The sequence below is a fragment of the Podarcis raffonei genome, chromosome Z, assembly GCF_027172205.1.
Source record: "Podarcis raffonei isolate rPodRaf1 chromosome Z, rPodRaf1.pri, whole genome shotgun sequence".
NCBI classification, from domain to species: domain Eukaryota; kingdom Metazoa; phylum Chordata; class Lepidosauria; order Squamata; family Lacertidae; genus Podarcis; species Podarcis raffonei.
In genome coordinates this window covers 32,801,951-32,828,594 of record NC_070621.1, presented here as the reverse complement: position 1 = coordinate 32,828,594, position 26,644 = coordinate 32,801,951, and the positions used below count along the sequence as shown (strand labels likewise).

At 44.8% G+C, this 26,644-nt stretch overlaps 1 protein-coding gene across 1 annotated transcript in view; it reads left to right on the top strand.

Moving 5' to 3' along the window:
• The window catches only part of MID2 (midline 2), a 201,649-nt gene that overhangs the window by 132,861 nt on the left and 42,144 nt on the right, over positions 1-26,644 (top strand). Inside the window, exon 3 of the mRNA XM_053374783.1 lies at positions 19,576-19,671. Within this exon, the coding sequence (XP_053230758.1) occupies positions 19,576-19,671 (96 nt within the window). The remainder of the gene's footprint in view (positions 1-19,575; positions 19,672-26,644) is intronic.

Below are 26,644 nucleotides of genomic sequence, written 5' to 3'. Positions count from 1 at the left end.
CTTATTAGAATGCATGCCAGGGTATTGCTGTTGCACTCAGACACTGGAGAAGAGGAGGTGGGGCTAGGAGGGAGTCCTGGCCTGATCAAGCCACTGGCTCTTACGTTCTTATCAAGGGTGGGGAGTATGTGGACCTCAAGATGTTGGACTCCAGTGCCCGCCAGCCTCAGACAGCCTGGTCAGTGATCGGGGATGCTGCGAATTGTAGTACAGCAATGTCTGAACGGTCATGAGTTTCCTATTCCTGCTTTAGAGCCTGTTATCTCCCCACTTCCCCACCCGGACCCAATATCAAGAAGGGCATGCATTTTCAGACTTAAGCAGGATGAAGAATGGAACTGCTTGGGTAGCTCTCTGGCAGAAACTGTATGGAAAGCACTAATGGGACAAAAATCCAATATGTGCTAATTAGTCAAAAGCTCAATGAGGCACCCTGTACAACATTGCCATTCTGTAGAACACTTTGGCTTCTCACTCTTTGTCTCTCCTGTTTGCCCTGTTAAAATCAATTTCAATTCAAAGGCACTTCATTGACATGACAAGATACACAAGTGCCTCCAAAAATTATGGGGAAGTCTAATTCCCAAGGTACCGCGACACCTGTGGCTACCTGCTGAGGTGCGAATTTGGTTTGAAGCAGCTACTGTTCTTCTTTAACCCGCGGTCCTAGATGCCCTCTTGAGTGGTGTTTGAGATCACAGCAAAAATAGCTGAGAAATGTTGTCCATTCCAGAGCTGATTAAAAACATAAATAAATCACAGAATAATTCCTGCTTCATTCTGCATTCCAGTGCAGCCACATTGTACATATGGGTAAGCAGCCCTAAACGGGTAGCACCTTGACTGGCAAATGCCCCAGTGACATGAAGCACATACTGACAGCATCCCTTGCAATGCTTGTAAGAACATAGGAAGCTGCCTTATACTGAGTCAGACCATTGGTTCATCCAGCTCAGTTTTCTGCACTGCACTGACCAGCAGCTCTCCAGCAAGGGAATCTCTTGCACCCATACCTGGAGATGCTGGGGACTGAACCTGGGACCTTTTGCATGAAAAAAAAAAGCATGTGCTGTTCCACCAAGCTTTGTCTTTCCACTTCACATGTGTAAACACAACTGCATTGGAGTGCAGATGGAGTTGCCTTTTCATTAAGAAAAGAAAAGTAAAGGTGGTTGCTTGATCAACCGATTTAGCAAGGCCTAAAAAAATACCGTATTTTTTGCCCCATAGAGCGCACCAGCCCATAGGGCACACCTAGTTTTTTGGGGGGGGAAATAAAGAAAAAAAATTATTTCCCCCCCAGGCATGGGGCTGGGGCGGGGGAAGCCCGAGCTTCCCCTGACCCCAGCCCCCAGAATAGGCTGCTCTCCGCAGGCCGTGGGAGGGCTCCCGCGGCTTGCGCAGAGCTACCCGAAGCCCGGGCGCGACTGCTGAGCTTGCCCAGGCTTCGGAGTGCAGGCAGCTCTGTGCAAGCCGTGGGAGCCCGGTGGGAACTCCTGCGGGCTCCCAAGGCTTGCGGATAGCTTCCTGAAGCCTGGAGAGTGAAAGCCTGCATTCACCCCATAGGACGCACACACATTTCCCCTTCATTTTTGGAGGGGGGAAAGTGCGTCCTATAGGGCGAAAAATACGGTAAGTCAAGGCAGCTTCCCCAGGAGTTTGGCTTAGAGAGGTGTCATCAAAGAGCAAAGACAGGTGATGACAGATTCATTACCCTGATAAAAGTTGAAACTTTCAGCATCAGACAATAGGGGTGTGTGGAGTTCCTCCCCCAGCTGCAATGTTAGTTAGCAAAATGCAATAGTAGAGTTGGGAGGGGTCAGTTGCCAGGGTGACAGCGGGTGTGATGTCACCACAGGAAAAAATGTGCCCTTTTAAACAGAAGTTTTTGAGCAAGGGTTTTTGGGAAGAAGCGGGGAGGAGCCAGAACTCCATTCAATGCTCTCTGGGAGAGGCTGAGTAGCATAGGTGGCTTCCACTCTGGAACCAAGCCTGCTGAAGCTATGAGGGGAACAACAAGAGATGCTCTTCGGGTTTTAAAGTTCTCCACTTCGTCAGACGTAAATATGTATGAATAAATCATATTTTATAAAGACCCAGCTGTATCTACCATGCCTCATTCCAAAGAAACACAAACGCTGGTTAAGTGTCAAGACTGCTGGAATCTTGCTACCACTAGGTAGAGAGTGGGGTGGTTGATAACAATCTGCACACTTTCCCCTAGGGTATGCATTTTTCTACACATTACTTGGCTGGAGAAGATGCAAAATTCGGAGAAGGTGGCAGCAATTTGGTTCACATATTGTTTCAGGAAGTGCAAATTCAATAAGTTCGCCTTTAAATGCAAAGTGAATTATTTCTCCCCATCCCTAATGTCAGGGAAATGGAGATAAACTGTTGGCTTTAGTAGGAGGGTGTGGGTATACCTCTCTGGTTTGGATGCTGAAATATGTAGTCACATTTTGAGCTGGCTGTCCTGGATCTGATTCCTTCCTGGTTTGTGTGTGTGTGTGTGCACTCTCTTTGCTTCCAGCATGTGCATTCAAGTGAGAAACAAACTAGGGAGAAGCTCTAAGTGGAGCAACTGCTGGGGGAAAGAGCTTGTTACTGCCAAGCACTAAAGAAAAGCAATGAAAGGAGCTGGATGTTGCTCAGCAAGCACCAAGCCCATAAGCCAGGCTTACATGTACTCTGTATTACATGTACCACCCAAGTACAGAAAATGATAAGGGGTACCTAATTCAAAGTCCTGACAAACTCACTTCTCATACTAATTTCTAGTCCCTAGGATTGAAGTGGTGTGAGCTGCTTCTGGCCACATGGTCTGGGAGCACATGTTAAAATTACCTTTGTGGAATTTATCAGGCCTTGGTCTGATCACTGCCTGAATGAAAACCACATAGGAACCCCCATGGATATTGTCTTGAAGTTCATGATGAGAGGTTGGAATATGGAGGCACTGTAAATGTCAGATGCCAAATGGAGCCTGAGCAGGATTTTCAATGGACAGGAGGCAGAGAGCTATTTAATATCCTGCAATAAATTGACCACTCCCCATACCTCGGAATAAGCAGAGTAGTGCAGTGAGAGAAAACAAATCTATCCTTGGTTTGCTGTGTCTTAATTCTACCTATGGCAGAACTTGACCTGTATTTCGTTTGCACACAGCTTGGGTTTCCTAGGTGTAACTCCCCACCCCCCAGTGCCCCCAATTTATATGTTTAAAGCACAGGGTGTAATGTGCACAGACTTGCCTCACAGCACACAAGGCATTTGGTCTCCCTCTTTTGTGCATTTAGCCTCTCCCAAAAGGGCTTTAGGAGAATGTACAAAAGTGCTCTTCCCTTTCTTTAAATTATGAGCCAGTGATATATTGGAGGCCCCTTCTTTCTGCTCCTGCAAAATGATTGGTCTTACTTACTGGAGCATCCTCTGGCCATGTCACTGCATTTATTAAAGCCATATTTTTCCTCCCAGACATTCTGCTGGAAAGGCTTTGCCGACAGTCCCCTCGGAGTCCTTCTCAGCTGTAGTCCTGGCACTTCTCTTTAACCTCCATTGCTTTAGTCACTGGCAGTTGATTAATGTTGGTCCCTCCTGCCGGTCTCCCAACTCGGAAGTGTTATATGTTGGCTACAACTCTTCGTTTCCAAACAGTCTGCTGTGATGTGCTAAATGTGTGCTTAACACCCAGCAGATGAGGTGCTCCTTTATTTATAAGTGACAAAGCTTGATGCAGGTTCTCATGGCGTCCCTAAGTGTCTGTAGACTGTCAGGAATCACTTTTGGTGGGGAAAACCTATTAGGATTGCTGTGCCCTCAGAGCCCCTTCCTGCCCGTCAGCTGTTCAGCGGTCAGCAGCTGAGAAGGAGAAGGCCTTTGATGCTGTGCAAAGTGTTCAAATGTAGCTCCTTCCTCTGCAATAATGAAATGCCTCAGCAGAGACCTAGGTTCCTTGCAAATATGCAAAAATTGCCCATGCATTTTGTAATTTGATGCATGCAATTTTCGGGATACAATTGCATTTTGGAGTTTGCCTTCTTTTTGCACAATTAATGCAGAAAAAAGGAGAGGTTTTTTTTAAAGGAATAAAGAAACCACATACTCCATAAAAAGCATATGAAGAAAATGGAAGGTGAAACTTGAGTGAAGATTATAATAATTAAACATGGACTTCTATGTGCATTGGATATAGTACCGTATTTTTTGCTCTATAAGACTCACTTTTTCCCTCCTAAAAAGTAAGGGGAAATGTGTGTGCGTCTTATGGAGCGAGTGCAGGCTGCACAGCTATCCCAGAAGCCAGAACAGCAAGAGGGATTGCTGCTTTCACTGTGTAGCGATCCCTCTTGCTGTTCTGGCTTCTGAGATTCAGAATATTTTTTTTCTTGTTTTCCTCTTCCAAAAACTAGGTGCGTCTTGTGGTCTGGTGCATCTTATAGAGCAAAAAATACAGTATATGTGTGTGATTGCTTGTGATTGTATGTGGGTGTGGTTCTGACCCTGCCGGCTACTGGAATGGGACTTCCTGTAGATTAATGCAGCCTGATAATGGTTCCCCACCCCTGTGAGCATTCGAGGACAAAACACTTACAGAGGTGGTTCAGACATGAATGCCAAACCATGGTTATATGAATGATTCTTTAAGGAACCCTAGGCTCACATGCTCTTGTAAGCCACAGTTCCCTGTCTCCCTTCCTGGTTTCTAAGAAAGCCGGAAAATATAGTCTAATACAGTGGTACCTCGGTTTAAGAACAGCCCTGTTTACGAACTATTCAGTTTACGAACGCCGCAAAACTGGAAATAGTGTCCCGGTTTGCGAACTTTACCTCGGTCTAAGAATGGAATCCGAATGGTAGAAGGGCACTGGCGGCGGGAGGCCTCATTAGGGAAAGCGCACCTTGGTTTAAGAATGGCTTCGGTTTAAGAACAGACTTCTGGTGTGGATTAAGTTCGTAAACAGAGGTACCACTGTATTTCATTAAAACTGGCCAACTGATTCGTTGCTTTCCCAGCGTGCCAAAATTGGAATCTGCTATTTGTTTTGGGCTTATGTCTGAACCAGCCCATGGTGTCAGATGGCAGGAAGTGAAGTAAAGCAGATAGGGACAGGGCCTTCTCAGTGATGGCATCCCAGCTTTAGAATTGCCATCCCATAGGGTTTAACTTGGTGTCATTGCTATGTTTTTGGCACCAGGCCAAGATAATTTTATTCACCCAAATTTTTCATGTAACCTATGTTTTTATAGCCTTGGCTTCTCTGTCTATTCTTGCGTTCCCATTTTATTTCTTCCTTATGAAAAAGAACCGCTTTATGGTATTTTGAAACTGTATTTTATTACTTTAATTTTCTTCTTGCCACCTAGAGAAAATACAGTATTGGATTGCTGTATTGTGAGTGAACATATAAATATGGTATAATAAAATAAAATAAAAATAATTCTGAGAGGAACCTGGATGTTCTAACCAAACGTGCTTCAGACATAGGCAGGAAATGCAAGAGGAAGTTCACCAGCTGATGTTATGGGGGATCGGCATGTTCATAAGTGAAGAGGTGGTCTGTCTTCCAAGGTATCCTGGCCCCAAACTGTTCAGGGCTATAAAGGAAACAGCACATTGGAGCTTGGGAATAAATTGGTCACCAGTCCAGTGGAGCTCTTTTAAATAATATTTAGGTGCCTCTTTATTTTTAAAAACCTGAGTACAGTCTCAAGGATTTGAATATATTTTCTTATCTCTTTGCCTTCCTCAGCACGCAGAGAAGTCTTTAGCGCTATCGCTCTTGAAAGCTCCAAACCCCCAAGGCAGACTCCCGCACCCTGCCGCCCAAAATAATGAGATTTCAGAAACAGATATCAGTCTTCTTTTTACTTGCCTCTAGGTGTTACTGGAACAGTGCTTTTGAGTTTTTATATGCAATCAGGAGAACCTAGAGCCCTTTTTGAGAACTAAATGTTGATTCTCATTATTACAGTGTCTTTTCTTTTTTTGAGGAAGCACCTTGAAAGATGGCTGCGAGAATTAGAACGGCTTCGAGAATTCACATTGCAGCAAGCCTCTGGGGTGAAATGGGTCAAGTGGCATTGTCAGTTTTTAGAGTTCTGTTTATGAGGCGACTGTAGCCCTACACAGGCGTTACATTCCTAGTGCAAGTAATCACAGTGGGGGTGAGAGCACTCGTTCTGCTCCTCCCCCCAATTGTCTCAAGTGTCTTCCATGAATTGGCGACAGTCTGCAGTGGGGAGTCTTCTGCCCCTGTTACACCCTCTAAAATGTCTGAAAATGTCCCCCACATGTATGGCTGCGCATTCTTTGAATGCGCACGAAACAGGAGTTGCCTGTACAACAAAAGCAATTCAAAACGGGGGGGGGGGGTTAAAACTGTGAATAATGCACAATACAGTAGTACTTCGGGATGCGAACGGGATCCATTCCAGAGCCCCGTTCACATCCTGAATGGAACGTAAGATGCGACGGCACGCCTGCATGTGCGCAAGTTGTGTTTTGCCGCTTTCACGCATGTGCGTGATGTCATTTTGAGCGTCTGCGCATGTGCAAGCGGCGAAACCTGGAAGTAATGTGCTCCGTTACTTCTGGGTTGCCGCAAAGCGTAACCTGAAAGTGCTCAACCTGAAGCACATTCAACCTGAGGTATGACTGTACATAAAACGTTTGCCCAATGACATAAATAAGGACAAGTCTTACCCACTCCTCTAAAAGGTGAACACCACCAAGGAGGCAAAGGAAGCCATGGGGGACAAAAAGAGCTTAGCCTGATGCCTGAAGACTGACAAGGATGGTGCCATGTTCATCTCCTTCAGGAGAACAATTATGCATACAGGGGAGGGGGCACCACTGGAAAGGCCCCTTCTTATGTTGCCACGCTTCAGACTTCCCTCATGTATGGCACATGGAGAAAGAGCCTCTGATGAAGACTGTAGAGGTCAGGCTGGTTCATATATGGGAAGACACAGTCCTCGAGGTATTACAATCCTGAGCTGTATAGGATTTCAAAGGTCAAAATTAGCAATTTGAATTGAACCAGATGCTAATCAGCACCGAGTGCTATCAGAACATAATTGGTGGAATATGTTCAGACCTTCTGGTCCCAGTCAACAATCTGGCCGTAGAATTCTGCGCAAGCAATTCCACTGCACTAGCAATTTCAATTAAGCAATCTCACACTGAAATTATCTCAAATGCAGATGAGCTCTGTTCTCTTTTACATCTGGTCACCCTAGATTTGTGATAGATGGTGACAGAATTCACCCTCCCCCTCCTTGTGCTTGGGCAAGGAGAATTGTACTATATGTGGAGCAGTGAGACAAACTCCCAAAGAGAGATTTGTTGTTGTTTCTGATTTTGATGAGCCTCAAACAACTTGGAGGAATCTGTTTTTCATTAAAACGGCTGTTAGCTTGCAGTGAATTGCTGTTCAGCATAAAACAGGCTGCTTTGCACTAAGCCATTCATGAAGAAAAGCAGGTCCCTTGCAAATTTTTGTGTGCTTGCCTGGGTATGTTGCTTCTTGGAGAATGCTCCCCACGAATTTTGTTTCATTAGCTGCATTAGAACATTAAAGAATATCTGTCCCTGTTACAAAGCTGAAACTTCTGAGCTGCCAAGCTGGCGATGAGAGAGATAATTAGCAAGTGAAATGTTCAGTGTTTTTAGTCAAATTATGCACTTAATAACATTGAGTTGTAAGAAAACATGATTGCAAAGGACCGTAACCAGCTGGCTTTTAAAAAAGGGGGGGAAAGATCAATATTGGTTTGTTTAGAACAGCAGATTCAACTCAGTGAAAACAGCAAACATACTATGTACCCCTTTGCTTGCGTGGGGCATGTTTAAATAAATACACTTGGTTAAACATTGTCAAAGAGTTGGCAAAGTCTTTAAATAATTCATATTAGAACAGGAAGAAGGATCAGAGAGAATCCTGATAATTACACAAATGATGTATTGTCTTATTGACCAACCTGTCCTAATTTGATGCCCTCCAGATGTTCAACTGCAGCTCCCATTATCTCTGACCATTCACTATACTAGCTTGACCTGATGAGTCCAAAACTTATTGGCAGGTGGGAGAAACAGGATGGGGAAAGCTATTGTAGAAGGTTTCAGAGCCCAGTGTATTCCTCTCTTCTCCTGCCCCACCTCTGAAGTTTGAGACAACAGTTTGCCTAGGGACATGGAGACCTCGCTTCTTTCTCCAGGGTGGTGACAGGTCATGACTCATGCCTCCTGAATCTGGTGTAGACTTGACATTGATATTTTTGGGCTGGCAGGATTTTGCTTGGAGTACCACAGTGTTCCCAACCCTATTAGCAGCCTTGGAAATGGATTGATGTCCCCGTCCCCACCCTAGTGCACTACTTTCAGTTGTTAGGTGTGCACATAGGCCAACACTGTATACCAGGGTATTTTGTGACTGGTGGGGTGGACGGTAGGGAGACCAGAAGTAGATGGAACCAGAGCTAATGGGAGGCACTTCCACATTGCTCACTGCATCATCATCATCATCATTTATTATTTAGATGCTGCCCATCTGACAGGGTTGCGCCAGCCACTCTGAGAGGCTTCCAACAAATTAAAACATCAAGCACAGTAAAGCATCAAACATTAAAAACTTCCCTATACAGTGGTATCTCAGGTTACATACGCTTCAGGTTACATACGCTTCAGGTTACAGACTCCGCTAACCCAGAAATAGTACCTCGGGTTAAGAACTTTGCTTCAGGATGAGAACAGAAATCGGGCTCCGGCAGCAGCAGGAGGCCCCATTAGCTAAAGTGGTGCTTCAGGTTAAGAACAGTTTCAGGTTAAGAACAGACCTCCGGAACGAATTAGGTACTTAACCCGAGGTACCACTGTACAGGGCTGCCTTCAATGTCTTCTTAAAAGTCATATAGTTATTTATTTCATTGACATATGATGGGAGGGCATTATCATATCACATTCTTTTCTGCAAACAGTCCTGGGGTGAGCAGTGGGGATAGAATGGTTTGTTGCACAAGAGCACCAAATCCACTTTAATTGTGCAACCTGAATTGGCTGGTATACGATTGAATACAGCAGGCATAGGCAAACTCAGCCCTCCAGATGTTTTGGTACTACAACTCCCATCAACCCTAGCTAGCAGGACCAGTGGTCAGGAATGATGGGAGTTGTAGTCCCAAAATATCTGGAGGGTTGAGTTTGCCTATGCCTGGAATAGAACCTGCAAAACAGCAACTTTCTGGAGCAGTCCTGGATTTGTCTATCTCAGTCCTGTAAGCTCAGACTGACAGTGGCTCTCCAGTAGATGCAGATCTTTTTCATTACCTTATTCTTTCATAATCAGAGGTTATAAAACCCCAGGATTAAACCTGGAACCTTCTTTATGCATGTGATCCGTCGCCAAGACCCCTAATTATAGAGGCAGGAGAGCAGGCCTATAGCTCTCCTACTTAATATAGCGGGAGATGCCAGGAATTGAAGCTACAGTCTACCTTGCTTTATGGAGTCTCCTTGCTAGGAGGCTGGGAAGCATAACTGAAGATCCTCCATTCTATACAAACTTGAGTATATTAAAATAAAAAACCTCCACAGGGAAATCCTCCTTTGCCTCTGGACAATGCAATATTAATGAGAGATCGTTTTCATGACACATGGCACAACAGGTTGCGAGTGGTTTCTTATAAAATGTATTTCTCTCTCTCTCTCTCTCTCTGAGTGGAATGTGTATTTTTTAAAAATGGAAATGTAATGTCACTTTAATTATTGATAACTAGAAATACACGTCCACTGTGTGTCCGCAGATAGTTTAAATTGTTTCAAATGGGCTGTTCCCATGCTAGTCTGGGCTGCATTTTTGCTTCATTAATACTGCATAAAGGAGCACTCCATGGGAAAGATGGCAGCCGACCAGTGGTTCGCACAAAAGGCGCTAGAGAGAAGCGAGCCTGGAATCTGCCTTCCGTCTCTTGAAGGTGGATCGCCCTGGACCTTTTATTGACAACAGATTGCTTTGTGCTTTTCCCCCAGAGTTTATTATCATGCTTACCATTTGGTTTCTCTTAGTTTCTCGCTTTTCCCCATCCTAAGTTCAGTCCCCCCCCCCCATTTCCACACCAGTTTGCAGACTGATTTTTAAATACCCCTCATGAAAATTTACCTGTATGTTAATATGAAATTCTCCTAATGCGCACATTTTTGTATGCAGTTTTCCCTAATACACATGTTTTTGCCAAGCAGCCCCACCCCCCAATATAATGCATTTTTGTATAGCATGTTTGCTAATACATGCCTCTTTGTGTACACCAGACCATGATACGTGTATGTTTATGCATACCACTTGGCTGTAGAACTGCATGAGAAAACCACAAAGTGCATATTTCATATGACGGCTGTGTTTTCTTTTGTGTATTGTTTCAGGAAGTGCAAATTAGGTTGGTTTGCCTTTGAACGTGAACTGAATATATATTCCCCCCCCCCCTTACCTGAGACTGACTCTTTATTCTGATTAGTCACTCAGGACGCAAGGCTGGAATAAAACAGCGCAAGACTTACTTAGTGTTTTCTGCTTAAGCCACTTTGAGCCAGGAGGGGTATGAGTCACAGACATCTCATACCCCCAGGCTCCCTTTTTGTGGAGAAATGCAATTGTCATGGTTTGTAGGTGTGTGTATGTGTGTGTCAGAGAAAGGGGGGGGGGGAGAGAGAGAGAGAGAAAGTTGGAATGTATGCCTTATGAAAGGATATGTGATAGGCATCTTCAAGTGCAGTGGTACATCTGAAAAGAACGCAACCGTGTCTGCACACGCGTGGGTCGCGATTCACTGCTTCTGTGCATGTGTGTGATGTCATTTTGCGCATCTGCGCATGCGCGAGCAGCGAAACCCAGAAGTAACCCTTTCCGGTACTTTCGGGTCTCCGCGGGACACAACCTGAAAACGTGCAACCTGAAGCAAATGTAACATGAGGTATGACTGTACATAAAGGGCTGTCGCATGGAGGATGAAGCAAGCTTGTTTACTCTTTTTTGGAGGGGGTAGGACCCAAACCAATGACTTCAGAACACAATAAAGGAGATTCCAACTAAACCTCTGGAGGAACTTTCTGATGGTAAGAGCTGTTTGACAAGTGGAATGGACTCCCTCAGAAGATGGTGACCTCTCCTTCACAGGAGGAGAATCATATGATTCTATGATCCCCAGTGTGTCTGTGTGTAGTTATTAATTCTTTATTTGGTGCCATCAGTCAGCATGGTGCTTACAGCGTTCAAGAGGGCATGCTCCCTGTCCCGAAGAGCTTATAGTCTCAAATTCAGTACAGGGGACATAACAGAGGAATGGAGGTGGAGGCAAGGGCAAACAACGAAGCTTGTTTCAGTTGCATGTGCTTAGGTTGCCAGGGGTGGGTCCCTGGGCAACAAGCGACCCATGGGGGTTGTTTAACCAGCCCATGGACCCCCGCCACCTGCTCAGGGACCCCCACTGCCCACTCAGTCGGCTTCTGTGCACCGTGCTAAACAGGTGCAGAGCAGAGCGGGGACCACCTTCCGTGATGCTGGCCGGCTTCCCATTGGCTGCAGGAAGCTCCTGCAGCCAATGGGAAGCTGCGCATGCCTCCTCCGCACCGAAATGAGTGCCGAAAATAGCGTTTGCGCATGCGTGCATGCACACACACACACACACACTCTGGCCCGCCGCAGCATCTGCGGGATCGTGTACTGGCCCAAGCCACAAAAACTTTGCCGACCCCTGGCTTAGACTTAGTTACAGTCCGAGTTATAGTAAGGCATGAGATCTAAGAGGGCTGTGCCACAGACTTTGGAGGAGGGATCTCAAGAGTGTTCTGTGGGGTAGTTCAAAGTATGTGGAGGAGCAAGGAAGAAAAGGCCATTTGACAGAGCAAGAGACCTTCAGTGAATGGAAGGTGGTGAAGTTTCAAGAGTGAAGATATAAAAGCAGGGAGGGATGTATAAAAGAAGAGAAATAAGTGTGATGAAAGCCATGTAGGGCCTTGAGTTGTTATGGAGACAAGGTTTGTGAGAAAGGCCAAGTAACGTGTAATCTGTTCCAATTAATTTTTTTAGGACTTTATGCTCCAACTATAAAACCTTAAATTTGGCCTGGTAATGTGTAGGAAGCCAGTGCAATCCCCAGATTGTTGGTGGCAAGGGAAAAAATAGATAAAAGGAGAATTCCTGGATGCCTAGATCCAAGTTTGGGGCAAGTACTTTTTGGTGAGAGGGCACCAGCAGAGATTTAAAATAACAAAATATGCAGCAAAGTGAAGCATGGAAATATAGGCTGTTAGACTTATAAAATGGCCCATTCTAAGTTCCTTCCAAAGTTGCCCTCTTCCCTTTGCACAGAAAAAGAAACCCAACACACATTTAGTAAGTTAAAAATGATTTACTTACAAACTCTCCTATATATGCATTTCAGAAAAAGTTACATAGGCAATAAATCTTGGCTTAGTTACAAAGTGGTGAAAGTTCCTAAATTATTGTTATAGGAACTCAATAGTGGCTTGTTAGAGCCATGTGGTCTGAGCTTGAAGCAACCAGCTCAGATCTGTTTACACAGAGCATTTCTCAGGCAGTGCTTTTTTTCAGGGGGTACTCAAGGGTATGCAGTACCAGCACCTCTTTTTGCTGTTGTTGTTGTTGTTAAAAAGTGTGGCACTTACTGTAACAACTTCATGGCGAGTACCGGCACCTATTTTTCTAGGGGGGAAAGCATTGACTGAGGGTGAACAAAGGCCTTGATTATCTTCCTCCCAAAGTGAGGGGGAGTGACCTAGTCAAGCTGTGAAAGGTATTAATCCTTTTGTGTGTTAATCAGATTTAAGCCTGTTGGTTATGTGAGACTGGTTATCCCACAGACATTATGTACAAAAGGTGTGCTGCTGCATTCTGCAGTAGTTGCAGCTTTCAGACAAAACATAGTGCAATAATCCAGTCACATGGCTACTAATGCATGGGCCAATGTAGTTAAGCAAAGCTAGATAAAAAAGCAGGGTTGTACCCAATCCCAAGTCGTACTCAGAGTAGATCCACTGAAATTAATGGACATAATTGACAGGTCCATTCATTTCAATGGATCAACTCTAAGCAAAGCTTATTCAGGCTCACATTATCAAAAAATGGTTGCTTTTGTTTTTAAAACAACTTTATTTGGACTTCATAAAACACAGGTGCAACATAAGAAAATCTTGATTTCTATTTGCACCTGCTTGAATCTTAGCTTTCCTGTAATTAATGAAAAGTCACTAGTTTACAAAGAAGAAAAATATTATAAGTTTAGACGGGTGGGCAGGCTTGTTACTTGAAGAGCTACAAAATAAGAAATACTTCGTGTCAATGCAAGAAAATGATGCATTACTTGTTTCAGAACTTTAACAGCACTTCGTTAGAAAAAGCAGTCCTAGTAACATATGAAATTAAAGTTGCTTTTTGCAGATATGATTCATCTCAGAAATAAAGAAGCTTCATAAATAAGGAAGCCATTCCTTGAAATAAGGAACCAAGTTGGAAAGCCCAGATGTGGGGATCTGAGTAATTACACCCACCCACTCACCAGCTAATTAGATTGAAGGATAGCAAGGCCATATATTAGAATTGGGTTGGTTACAAGTTCCTACAAAACAGGTGGTATGAGGCAAAATGGGGGGGGGGCTCTGCTTTTCACACCGAAATAGTCTCCCCCTGCTATTTTTTCTCTTTTGGGGGGGGGAGAAAAATGTCTGGAGGGAAGCAGGGTCCTCCTGTCCATTCCTTCTTGCTTTAAATGGTTCCCTTGCATTCTCCATGTTGGTGTGACTCACATTCTACTGCACAGTTATATGTAATTTGTTTTGGAGGGAGCCCACACCAGTGTACATTCAGTAAACTGGTTTCAGAAAGATGGTGCAGGTAGCAAAGTGTTCACCTGTGTCAAATGCAAGCTTTAGAACATGGGTAGGCAAACTAAGGCCCGGGGGCCGGATCCGGCCCAATCGCCTTCTAAATCCGGCCTGCGGGCGGTTTGGGAATCAGCATGTTTTTACATGCGTAGAATGTGTGCTTTTATTTAAAATGCATCTCTGGGTTATTTGTGGGGCATAGGAATTCATTATTTTTTTCAAAATATAGTCTGCCCCCCCCAAGGTCTGAGGGACAGTGGACTGGCCCCCTGCTGAAAACGTTTGCTGACCCCTGCTTTAGAACAAGCAAGCAAACAGACCAGCTCCACCAAATGTTAACAGTATATGAAGTGGTGCCAAAAACCCAAACTGGAACATTTGTGGTAAGAAAAGTTGCAAGATTTCAGCAGGAAGTAGCACTAAATGCACTGATAGGAATTAAAGCCATATGACCGCCCCAATTTTTTTGCAGACGCAAACAGTATCAAACGTGGGTTCACGTCTAACTAGCTCAATACCATCATGAGCACAAATCATCACGAATGCACAACAAATGGAGGGGCCCTGTGAATATTTTATTTATGGGTGTCCCCCTAAAAGTAGGCTGATATTCATGTTTTCCATGGAAACATGAGTAAAGAATGGTCCGGCTGGGCAGGAAGACATCCGCAACAAGCCATATTGCTTGTTTGTACATGAGTAAATGCAGGGCTCTGTTTCCCTTGAATGACCACCACTTGTATACGTCTGTTTTACCCCCTCAGTGGCTGGTCTGAATCTGTCCCAGAGTTGCTCCTTACTGGAGACACAGCTCTGAAAGTGGAAGGACATCAGGGAAGACAAGGCACCCAGAATGCACAGCTCTCATTGTCTCTACATGCCTGGCTTACTTGGACACTGAGCTGCAGAAGGGAGTCAAATGTCATCTTCCTTTTGCTTCTTCCAGTGTTTAAATAACACTGAAATGTTTTTTTGTTATTCAAGTACAGTTTGTGTCAGGGAGAGTTGGTTCCAGCCTTCCCTATCTTTTCTGACAGCAGTCATTTTATTGGTCCATGTTTTGGCTATTGGAGCCATCCTCAACTGGACATGCTTTACGTAAGAACCTAAGAACCCTGCCTGATGAGGCCAAAGACCCATCTAAGTACAGCATCCTTGTTACCTTAGTGGCCAAATAGATGCCTTTGGGATGCCCACAGACAAGACCTGAGTGCAGTTGTGATTCCCAACAGCTGGCATTCAGGAGCACACTTTGCCACACTTCAGCACCCCATAGAAACTATGCTTGGGGGTTCTTTGTACAGGCCAAATGCACACTCCCTTTCGCTGCCATGTCTGTCTCCCAGTTAAGAATGTCAGATGAGTCCTTCTAGATCTAGTCCAGCTTCCTGTTCTCATGGTGTCCAAACACCTACGGGAAGCTCAGAAGCAGAACTTGAATGCAATAGCACTCTTCCTACTTATGACACCCAGCACCACCTGAAGGGATAAAAGCTTTTTCTTTTTCTTTTTAACGAAGGAGCTTTGTGGAATGTGGTATTAGAGCAGTAATCAAATGCACAAACCTTTTCAGGGGAACTTTCGGTCTGGCTATCCTTATCCAACCTTCCCTGTTCCAGTGTGTGTGTGTGTGTGTGTGTGTGTGTGTGCGCGCGCCTTCATCCCCATCTGTTGATGCTGTTAGGTTGATATAAAGGAAGTGCTGGATGGAACGGAAGACAAAGGACAGGGAGAATATGTAACACGCTGATTCTCTAGACACCCCACCCCTTGATGATTTCATTTTGGAGCTTTTATGTAGACTGCTTTGGTCTTCCTCACCAGTCAGAGCCGAAATCACCCTGCTTTAGCCAGTCAGTCATTCTGCTCTTTCTTTTCTACCCTTTCAAAATCATCTGTGATAGATTATTTAGGTTCTTGGGTGGTTCTGCATGTCTCATCTTCACACCTTGCTTTGTTTTATAGTTTGTCAGTGTTTTGTTTCTACCCAGACCCAAGTGCTTTGTTAGATTGACAATGCTTTCAGTAGTAACATCTGTTGAGCTAAAAGCAAAATTAATTTGGGATGTATGTGTCATCACCCCAACAACTGACCTGGCTGTCTGGGGCTGATGGGTTGGTGTTGCAGTTTAGCACTATCTACCTGGAGGGCTCCAAGATGGCTATCCCCTTTGTAATGAATATGAACAAGACCACAGATCCATGTGATGCTGTCAGGCATCAGGGAATCGGATCCCTCCATGATAGGCTGCCAGAAATAGATAGACAAGGAAAGTTCTTACCAAGGTATTTTATTCAATATTCACACAGAGAGGCTTAGAAATGCAGCCTCTTGGAGTAATGAGGATGCTCCGAGTAATCACCACCACCCCATCTCTCCTCAATCGTCAACAGCACCACTCACCTTACGGTGGCCACATAGGGACATTTGTCTCCAAGCCCTTTGCTCTCCTACTTTTATTGCTCCCCGGGTTCTGGGAGAAGGGGCGTCTGGAATGCTTTCTAGTGGTAACATGTCAGCCAGCTGCTCCAGCTCTGCATCCTCCTCCTCCTCTCCCATCTTTGCCCCTCATCTACCTCTGAGCTATGACCTCCTGCAAACCACTGTTGTAAATCTATACTGTCTTCCTCTTCTCTGGAAGGTTCAGGCTGCGGAGGCTGTCTCCACCATTTCTCCTCTGCCCAGTCCCTGACAGATGTTGGATTTCTTGCAGTCATGGCAATTGAAGCTGGCTTTTTAATATTTTATCAATGTTAACTCAATATGTGAATGAATAAAAGTTGTAGTATATTGAGGACCATCTGGTAATATCTTTCTTTCTTTCTTTCTTTCTTTCTTTCTTTCTTTCTTTCTTTCTTTCTGTTCTTCTCTACTTTTCTTCTGCCCTTCCGTCTTTCTTCTTCTTTTCCACACATTAAATTAACTCTTGTTGTGTTTATGGAGATAAATGAGTGTGCCTAAATGTATCCAAGGTTCAAAGTATCTTAACAGGGAGGAGCTTCTTTATGGAAGAAGATCAGAGCTGTAAAAGATGGATAGAAAAACCTTGCAGGTTTTCTTCTGATTGGTGTGTTTGCGTTACAATTAATAATCTCAAAAATAAAAAAGGAGGAAGCTAGCTGGTTCATTGTAGTGTGAAGTTTCCTAGGTAATACTCTGCTTTATCAGATTTGTGATGTTGATTTGCGAAGGTTGATGGGTTATGGCTTTGTGGAAGAAAAGAAAACAATTTAACAAGGCGGAAACCAAAGGCTGTGTTGCCTTGGCGCAGAATTTATTTTCTTTTTAGCACACTGTGTATACATCCCTGACTGGAGATAACAGGAATGCAAAGACCACATTCTGGTAGCTGGGGGGCAAACAGGAATAAAATGCATAATCTGAATATTTACTGGTGCAACAAAGCATGAATGCTAAGCAATTTCTGCAGCAACAAATGGGAGGCAATTATATTTTACAGCACTAGAACCACACATAACCCCTTATTTAAACATAGGAATCACAGCCAGGTTTGCTAACAAACTCAAAAGTTCTTGTGTCTTAACCGACTTCCAACATTTTTGATGGTAACACAGGAGAAGGGAGGTGCCTAAAAACCCTGAAATCTGTTTCTTTCCCCCATCCTCAAGTTTGATATGTTTCCTTTCTTTTACATGTAAATGGAACATTTTCTGTGGAAAGAGTTAAAGAACTGGGGAGGGGGGTGATGATTCCCCACCCCTACCCCATGTCACTGTTTTTACTTCGCACAAGTAAAATCAAACTCCTGATCCCCACCCGCTCCAGAATGATGGTGAGAGGCTGAGGCCTACATGCCCCCACCCATTTACATGTGGAATTTCCGCACCTAAAGAAGGCTTAGCTTGGGCTTTGTACATACTATTCACCCCCCGTCCCAATAATCCTGGGAACTGTAGTTTGTTAAAGATCCTGGAAATTGCAGCTCTATTAGGGCTAAACTACAGTTCCCAGAGGACGCGGGTGGTGCTGTGGTCTAAACCACAGAGACTAGGGCTTGCCAATTGGAAGGTCAGCAGTTCGAATCCCCATGACGGGGTGAGCTCCCGTTGCTCGGTTCCTGCTCCTACCAACCTAGCAGTTTGAAAGCACGAAGTGCAAGTAGATAAATAGGTATCGCTCCAGCAGGAAGGTAAACGGCATTTCCGTGCGCTGCTCTGGTTCGCCAGAAGCGGCTTAGTCATGCTGGCCACATGACCCGGAAGCGGGACGCCGGCTCCCTTGGCCTATAGAGCGAGATGAGTGCCGCAACCCCAGAGTTGTCCGTGACTGGACCTAACGGTCAGTTCCCAGGATTTGGGGGGGTATGCTATAACTGCACTTTCACAGAATGGTGTGTTTGCAGCAATGGACTGAGATAAAAAACTAGATTCGCCTTTTATCTCCCTTGGGTCCCTCTGATTCCTGTGGATTCCTGACTCACAGGCATCAAAACAGGGCTGACTCTAAATTTTGATGGAGCTCTCAGTAAACTGCCCTCTGTTAATCTCCTTTAACTCTGCGTACATTGTGGCTCAGAAGTGGCAGGCAGTGGTAGGACCCTAATGGAGCAGACATGACATAGCATCAAGGGGATTGTGAGAAAACTTAACTGGCAACTCCCAGACTCTCTTGAGGAGAAGCCTTGTCTGGGGCATTGTGGGAAATGAAAATGGCCCCTCCTAAACTCAGCTGCCTGGTGTGTGTTGTGGGGGAGGAAGGCTGAAATGGGGACCCAAGGCAGGTACAGTATCAGTGTTGGGCCTTGTCAGGTTGTGGGGTACTCCTTCCTGTTTCTTGGCCCCATGTGGAGGACCTGTGGCCCTCCTGATGTTGCTGAATTACAACTGGTCATTGTCTATGCTTGGAATTGTAGGAAAGCAACTTTCGGAGGGCCAAATGTTCCCTATTTCTGCTCTTAGTTCTTTTGTGAAGTCTTTTTTTTAAAAAAAAAAAGTTCAGACCACCTTTCTCCTTTGCCTGTCCTTCCCTCTTTCCCTCAATCTTACCAATTAAGCATATCTCAGATCCATTTATTATTACATTGTATTTTTACGCCATTTAATTTCAGCACATCTTTTGATCCAGGGAGAATCTGAAGTCTATAGGTCAGAAGGGGGCTTAATCAGGGTTGTAAAGAACTTCTGCTGAGACTAACTATCAGAAAAGACAGTGTGGGGCTACGTGGTTCAGTCATCTTGACTACTTCTTTTTTGTAAGGAGTTCTTAAATTCTTCTCAAAGCTTTGTCTACTCTGTTTCCTTTCCTCACTTCTGACATCCCTGTCCTCTTCCTGGACCATTTTTACATGGCTTCCTAGCACTCAGCCCACAGTTCATATGACATTGTGTAGGTTTTTGTTTCCCTCCTTTGCCAACTGACCCCTCACTTCCTTCCAGAACTGAAATTGTTTAATGCTCTAAAACCTTTACCCTCAGAAGTTAGCACATCCAAAGAATATTCCATTACAGCAGCTCAGCCAATAGCAGGAGAAAGTGGAGCTTTAAGAAGACATGCATATTTTTGTTGTATATAACTTCCCATATTTTGCTGCCCTGTATTTGAGTCTCCAGGGCCCATTGTTTCATTGATCTTGTTGCTTGTGGCTTATTGATGTTTATTCTTTGTTCTGTTCCCCCCTCCCCACCTTTTGTCTCCCCTCTCCTTTCTGTGCCTGCAGCAAACACTGGAGATGAACCTCACCAACCTCGTTAAACGCAATAGCGAACTAGAAAATCAGATGGCCAAACTGATACAGATCTGCCAGCAGGTGGAGGTATGTGTTGGTTGCAAATTCGCGATGGTGAGGGTATGTTGGTGTGTCTTGTATGTGTGTTGGGGATCAGGTGGAAGAGCAGTTGCTTGGGGGGGGATAAAACTTCACTGTAGACCACTCACCAGACTTTCTGCAGTGTGATGCAAGAGTATGCAGCGGCACCCTTCCAAGCTGGTTCCACCATCATGGACAACTGTTGAACATATTCCACGTAACCCAGGGTGTAAGGCCAGCACCTTTGCTGAAGCTTAGCAGGTCTGTTCAATGTCTGGATGGACCTGTGCCTCGCTTCAGGTTCCATTATGGAAGAGTAAGTAAATATATAAAATAAAACAAAACAACCCACATGCTGCAAGTCCAGCTGCTGTGAATCAGCATGGGAGGGTGGGGTCCTCATCCAGGGATGATCGATGGGCTGTCCTCTCCCTGCAGGGAGAGCAGCAGCAAATGTAGAACAGGAAGAGAAGGCAAAAGTTTGCCTGCTCTACAGTTGTAGAGCTGCTGCTCCGCTCCTACCATTGCTGGCGGTCCCTATGTAAATATATTACGTTTATATCTCCTCCTTTGCTCCAGGGAGCTCAGGGTAGAAGGTACCGTATTTTTCGCCCTATAGGACGCACTTTCCCCCCTCCAAATATGAAGGGGAAATGTGTGTGCGTCCTATGGGGCGAATGCAGGCTTTCGCCGAAGCTTGGAGCGCGAGAGGCATCGGTGCGCACCGACCCCTCTAGCTCTCCAGGCTTCAGGAAGCTATCAGCAAGCCTGGGGAGCCCGTGGGAGTTCCCGCAGGGCTCCCTAGGCTGCGAATAGCAGCCTGCTGCCTGGAGCGTGGGGCGCGCTGAAGCCACGGCTGGGGGGGCGGAATAAATTTTTTTTTCTTTATTTCCCCCCAAAAAAACTAGGTGCGTCCTATGGGCCGGTGCGTCCTATAGGGCGAAAAATACGGTACGTTTCTCACAGCAACCCTGCAGAGTACACTAGGGACCTTGGCATGCAAAGCACGAGTTGTGCTACCAACAGACGCAAGAAGCAGAACCGTCCCTTTTACACAGTGTGTAGGCTCAGATGGGAGTGGAAGTTGGTTAGACAGCAAGGCAAGAGGGAAGCAACAGCATGCGAAGCAGGAAGGGAGGAAAGAGGAAATTCTTACTCTTTATTAAATTTCTATCCCACCCTTCCTCCCAAAGGAGCCCAAGGCAGCAGACAGTAAAGCAGCAAAACAATGCAATTTAAAATAAAATATGGACATGATAACAACATCTTAAAATTTTTATTATTATAGTAAACTTGGAACTTGCACCGCTTTCACTTACATGATCTCAGGTTTACGGGGGTGAGGTGGGGGAACAAATACATAAATGGAGAGTGGTTATCATTGGCCTTGGGAAGGAGGTGTGAGGGCTCTAGGAGGCAGCCTCTGAAAGCCTTTATGTCTCAGAAGATGCCAATCAGGCACCTTTTGTTTGGTTTTCTAAGGGTGTCTTGTCTCCCCTACCACATGCCTTTTCTAGCTGCTCCCAGCCCTCTCATTACACCCTGTAAAAACCAGATGCCAACAGATTAATACTTCCCTGTAGCTATTAAGCGGCAAGAGCCATGACTTCATCAACAATGAACCCTCATCCAGTACATCTGAAGGCAAGAGAGCACTTTAATGCTGTACTATTTCCAAAGGCAGAACAATTAATAGTGAATTAGTTCGCTGCTTTGTTTACCAAGGCAGTACACTGGGAGAAGCCATAGCAATTAGTTTCTTCTTAATGGGCTATTGATTTTCAGTTACTAAATTAAGAAGCGGTTCCTTGAACAAGCTGCTTCTTCTTCTTCTTTTTAATAATGGAAGTAGAGATACTGATCTATTGCAGTGGAATCCAATTCGATAACTGGTTATTTAGTTTACTTGAATTAGTTTCCTCTGGAGAAGCCACCTTCCCCACCTCTGCATGCACACCCACCTGTTATCTTCCTAACAAGGCCAGCCCAACCATTAAGCATGGTGAGGCGGCTGCCTCAAGTGGCAGATACTTGGGTGTGGGATAGGTGGGAAGGAGAGGTGCTAGAGAAAAAAGGCAAGTAAGAGGTGACATAATAGATGTTCATAAAAGCATACATAGCATCAAGAAAGTGGATAGAGAAAATATATACAGTAGATGCTCAGGTTGCCAGTGTGATCCATGCAGGAAGCACATTCGCAACCCACAGCGTCCACAACCCGCAGCGCCGCGTCTGCACACACACGGGTCACGATTTAGCGCTTCTGCACAGGCGCTGAAACCCAGAAGCAACCCATTCCGGTACTTCCAGGTTTGGCGCGGTGCGCAACCCGAAATCACACAACCCGAAGCATCTGTAACCGGAGGTATATCAAATGAAGCTGTGCTGTGATCTTGCTTGTTCAGTGACCTTTGGTTGTAAAGCAGTTTATAAACCTGCAAATAAATTAAGTAAGTAAGTAAGTAGCCTGTGGTCCAGTGGTCAGCCACTGGTCAGTTTCCAGTAGGCTACCCAATGCCTGTTGGTTGCTGGGGCTGTGGTAAAAAATGCTCTTTGTCTGATCCTCCTTAGAAGGACGAGGAATCTGTTGCCCTCCAGATGTTACTGGACTCCAGCTCCCATCATCTCTGACCACTGGGCCATGCTGCTGGGATCTGATGGGAGTTGAGTCTGGACGGCCCCACAGGTTCTATGCCAAGGGCGTATGTACACATGATCACTTTAACAGAGACCAATGATACCTTAACTGTCAAGAGATCCAGAGTCTTCATTTTCACTTTGTAAATTTTAAAGAACAGTTGGCGGATAGTGGGCTGATTGACGTGATTCCACGTTTCTCTCTGCCCAAATCCTTCCTCAGAACACAACTTTCCTGAAAAGTCTTTGTCGTGACCAATTAATCCTTCTTCCCCACAGGAACAAAAGCCGCAATACATTCTAACCTAGTTTGATCCCATTCCTCCTTCTCCTTTGTTGTTGTTGTTTATTGTCAACATTTAAATTTTAAGGTCCTGCTGTTCCACTTCTAACCTACCCAATAACTGGGGTAGTAAGCATCCCTCTGGATGTTGTTGGATACAACTCCCATTATCCCATATCGTTGGCCATGCTGGCAGGGGTTGATGGGATTTGGAGTCCAGCAGCAAAAACATTGTCTTCCCTTGCCCTATAAAGCTCAGTGTGCAATGATAGCACTGTTAAAATAACACCTAGGGATTGTCACACAATTAAAGAAATCTTAAATCAGTTTGGTTGTAGATATTTTGATGATTTGCATGCAGCAGGGCAAAACTGATAGTTCTGAAGATAGCATACTTTTTAAACAGTGCACCTATTTGTTTCAGTCAAGATCCTATTAGCAGAGGCATTGCATGTTCTCTTTAGCACAGGACAGAACTCTCCTTAAAATGATACTTGTTCTACATGCAGGTTTATAAGTTGTATTTAAAAATAAATATATATATATTTAATCAGGATGCCTTTTTAGTTGGTCAAAAAGCTGTTAATCTAATGGATTAATCAACATAAATTGCAGTTTTCAGCTCATTTAACTGGGAGTAAGCCTCATTAAACACAGTTGGGCTTCTTTCTGGGTAAACACGTAAATAATGTAATTATTGCTGTCTTTACTCTTTTTGCATTTACTTCTGACTTCGCTGTTTACAATTCCCCACTTATAGTATGTACTATATCTGCAACTCACGATAGCACTTAATGCATCTGATGAAATGGGCTGTAGTTCACAAAACCTTATGCCTCAATAAATGTGTTACGTGTTTGGCTATGTACGCGTTCCTGCCTTAAAATGCAGTTAGGGAATTACTTTTCTGAATTTGGATTGAAGCTGGCTTGGGAGAACACGCATCCAAATGCATCTGTATATTTCCTAAGAAACACCCAGGTAATTGCAGGATGGCTATGGATTGCGACTCATGTTGGGTGTACACTGCTTCCCAAATCAGTGCTGGGAGTGCACTGGGTGCAAAATAAATGGGAGTACCACAAGACTCCTTGATGTCAGTGCTATCTCTGCCACCACTACAGTTTTTACTGTCTCTGCCCACCACTCCCTTGAGGAATGTCTTGTTCTTGTAAAGCGATGCCAGTCCCCTCCTAGTAAAAATCTCCCAGTTTCTGCCACTCTGTCCTCTGGGAAAGGATTTTATATTTGCAGCAATTTTGTTTTCAGACAAAGCTCGTCGTGGAAGAGGTATAAGTCTCATTTCCCCTTCACCAACTCTCTCCAACTTCTCACCATAAAGTGGTCAAAATGTGTGTCCCGAGACCCTTCGGCAGGCTGTAAAGCTAAATACAGTAAATGAAATAATCGTTAAGCGCCAGCCCAAAGCAGGAGGGAAGGACACGCAGTTTCAAATCTCACAAACGAATTTATTGGCCCCAAGGGGCTACTGACAGGAGGGCAGTTATGTGCCATTGAAGTGGTGTGGTTTATAGAAATATAAGAAAATGCCTTATATTGAGCCAGCCTAGTGGCCTTTGGCAACGTTTCCCTGCTTATTTCAGTTTAATAAACCTTCTGTGCTGTTTTAACTCCTGTGCACTGCCCACACTTAAATTCAGCTGCTCAGTTGCATTCCCCAACATGTATCTTCCAGGTATAAAGTCCTTCGTGCTTTCTGTTTGTCTAATTATTATTTTTTTGAACATTTGAAGCATTTTGGGCTTTTTACTTTAGATAAAAGGCAAGCAACAGGCAACATCATAGTGTTGCGTAAAATTATGCATCGCATGGGGAAAGGGGTTAGATAAAAGTTTTCCCCTCTCACATAATACTAGAATTTGTGGATATCCAATGAACCTGAATCTTGGAAGATTCGGGACAGATAAAAGGAAAGTACTTCACACTTTCACATAGATAAAACTATAGAACTTCCTTGCATAGAAGGCAGTGATGACCACCAATTTCAGTGGCTGTAAAAGACTATGAGATAAATTCATGGAGGATAAGAATATCCTCCATGACAGCTGCAGCACCTGAAAGGTGTGCCCAGGGGTAAGCAAAATTGTGCCTTCCAAATGTTGTAGACTACAACTCCCTTCAGTCCCAGCTAGCTAAGGCCAATGGTCAGCCCTAAACATTTTGGGCCTCAATTATTTGTTAAGCTGTCTGCACCTGTACCATCCTCTGCTCATCCCCTAGATATGTGGAATTGGTGGCCATGAGAAACAGGACATTTGATGTCATGGCCCCACAGTGTTGGAATTCCTTCCCTGCAGATTTGCAGTGAGTTGCTAGACTCCAGACATTTGGAAGGTCTCTTTCAGTTGGCTTCCATTGAATACTTTCTTTTTTTCCCCTGGCTGGATTGCAGGTAGAATTGGTTATCGTATGTTTTACTGGCCAATGGGTTTTAAAATTTGGAATTGAATGGGTTTTATTATTTAGTATGTTTTGTAATTCTTATGGATTTTTTGCATATTGGATGGGCATCACTCAGAAAAAGAGATGAGTAGAAGCAAGGAAAAAGGAAGACTTCAGAATCCCAGATAAAGGATCTGTAAGGTATAAGGATTAAGTCATAGACTTAGGAATCCAGGAGCTGGAAACCAGGAGCCAAGAGTTGTGCTGGGGTGTCAAGAGTTGAGGGACCAATTCAGAAGTCAGAGCCAAGCCAGAGTCAAAGAGCACATCAAAACACCATCACATCTAGGAAGACCATTGTTTCTCAAGCAAAGTCCTATCCCAGGCGGGAAGTCTTATTATAGCCCTTCCTGTCCAGAAAGGTTCAATAGCCAACCTGGGTGGAGGGCACAGATCCAGAGGCTGAGAATACTTCAGTGCCTTAGCCTAGAAGATGCTTCAATCTGCGGTTCTGGACATACTGGACAGGGTAGTTGTTCACAGAGGTACAGCGGTTTCTTTAAAATAGCCTCCTCTAACTAGGTGTCAGTAGTGGCTGGTACCCAGAGGCAGGGCGGCAGCTGGTGTACCCAGAACCAAGGCAAGGCAACTAAACATTCAAGTTTCATCCCCATCCTCCTACACACTGCTAAGTCAACATTGGGACTACGGTGAAGGAAGCTAACAGGCAATGCCACCTCTTGGTCTAGTTGCAAGTAAGAAACATGTGAGGACCAGCCGAGGGCGGACTGAGATTGGTGGGATGGTGCTCCATTCGTACCAATGGACCAATCCCCACTTCCACTGCCCTCCAAATGTTTTTGACTACAACTCCCATCAGCCCCAGACAACACTTTAATATAGCCCCAAACACCTGGAGGAGAGCAAGGCTGTTTTAACATAAGATATTGCTGTTGCACCCCATCCTCAATCTCTGCTGAGAGTCCAGGTGCTTACCCAAGACTGTGGTTTGTTAGAAAGTCAAGGCACAGTGGTGCAGCCTCTCCCACCCAGCACACATTGTGTTCTCACTGCATTCATCCTCTTCCCAAAAGCCCTTGCGAAACACAGCCCAGGCTCCATGCAGCCACTCTTCTTTTTCCTTCAGCCTATGTCATGCAAGCTGGAATCCTAAACCCTTCTCTGCCCACTGTAACCCTGGCAACTCACAGATTCTAGGGTCCTCCCTTGATGTGCTGAAGACTGGGCATCAACATCTTTGCATTTCTTAATGGCTTATGCCCAGGTGTTGCTCCAGCAGGAAAGGCCAGCTTAGTCTGCATTTCTACATTGCTAAAGCCAACACCTGTCATCTCACCTTAATTCTCAAAACACTGATTAAGCCCCAGCGCCCAGGAGCCTAGAAGAGGTCAGGGTGCCCACAAACCCTTAACATTATGTTGCACCAGGCTAAGGAACATTGGCTCACCTCTGGCCTGGCAGCTGAGCAAGATTTCAACCCTGGCTACTGCCACCCAGATTTCAACATTCTTGCCACTAAAACTTGCTGGTTCCTTCCATCTGCGGCTGCTGGTGTGTGTGTGTGTATATATATGATCATACTGCCTCCTACTCAGCTGCTTTCCAAGCCACCTGTGAGATTCATCTTCCTCCTGC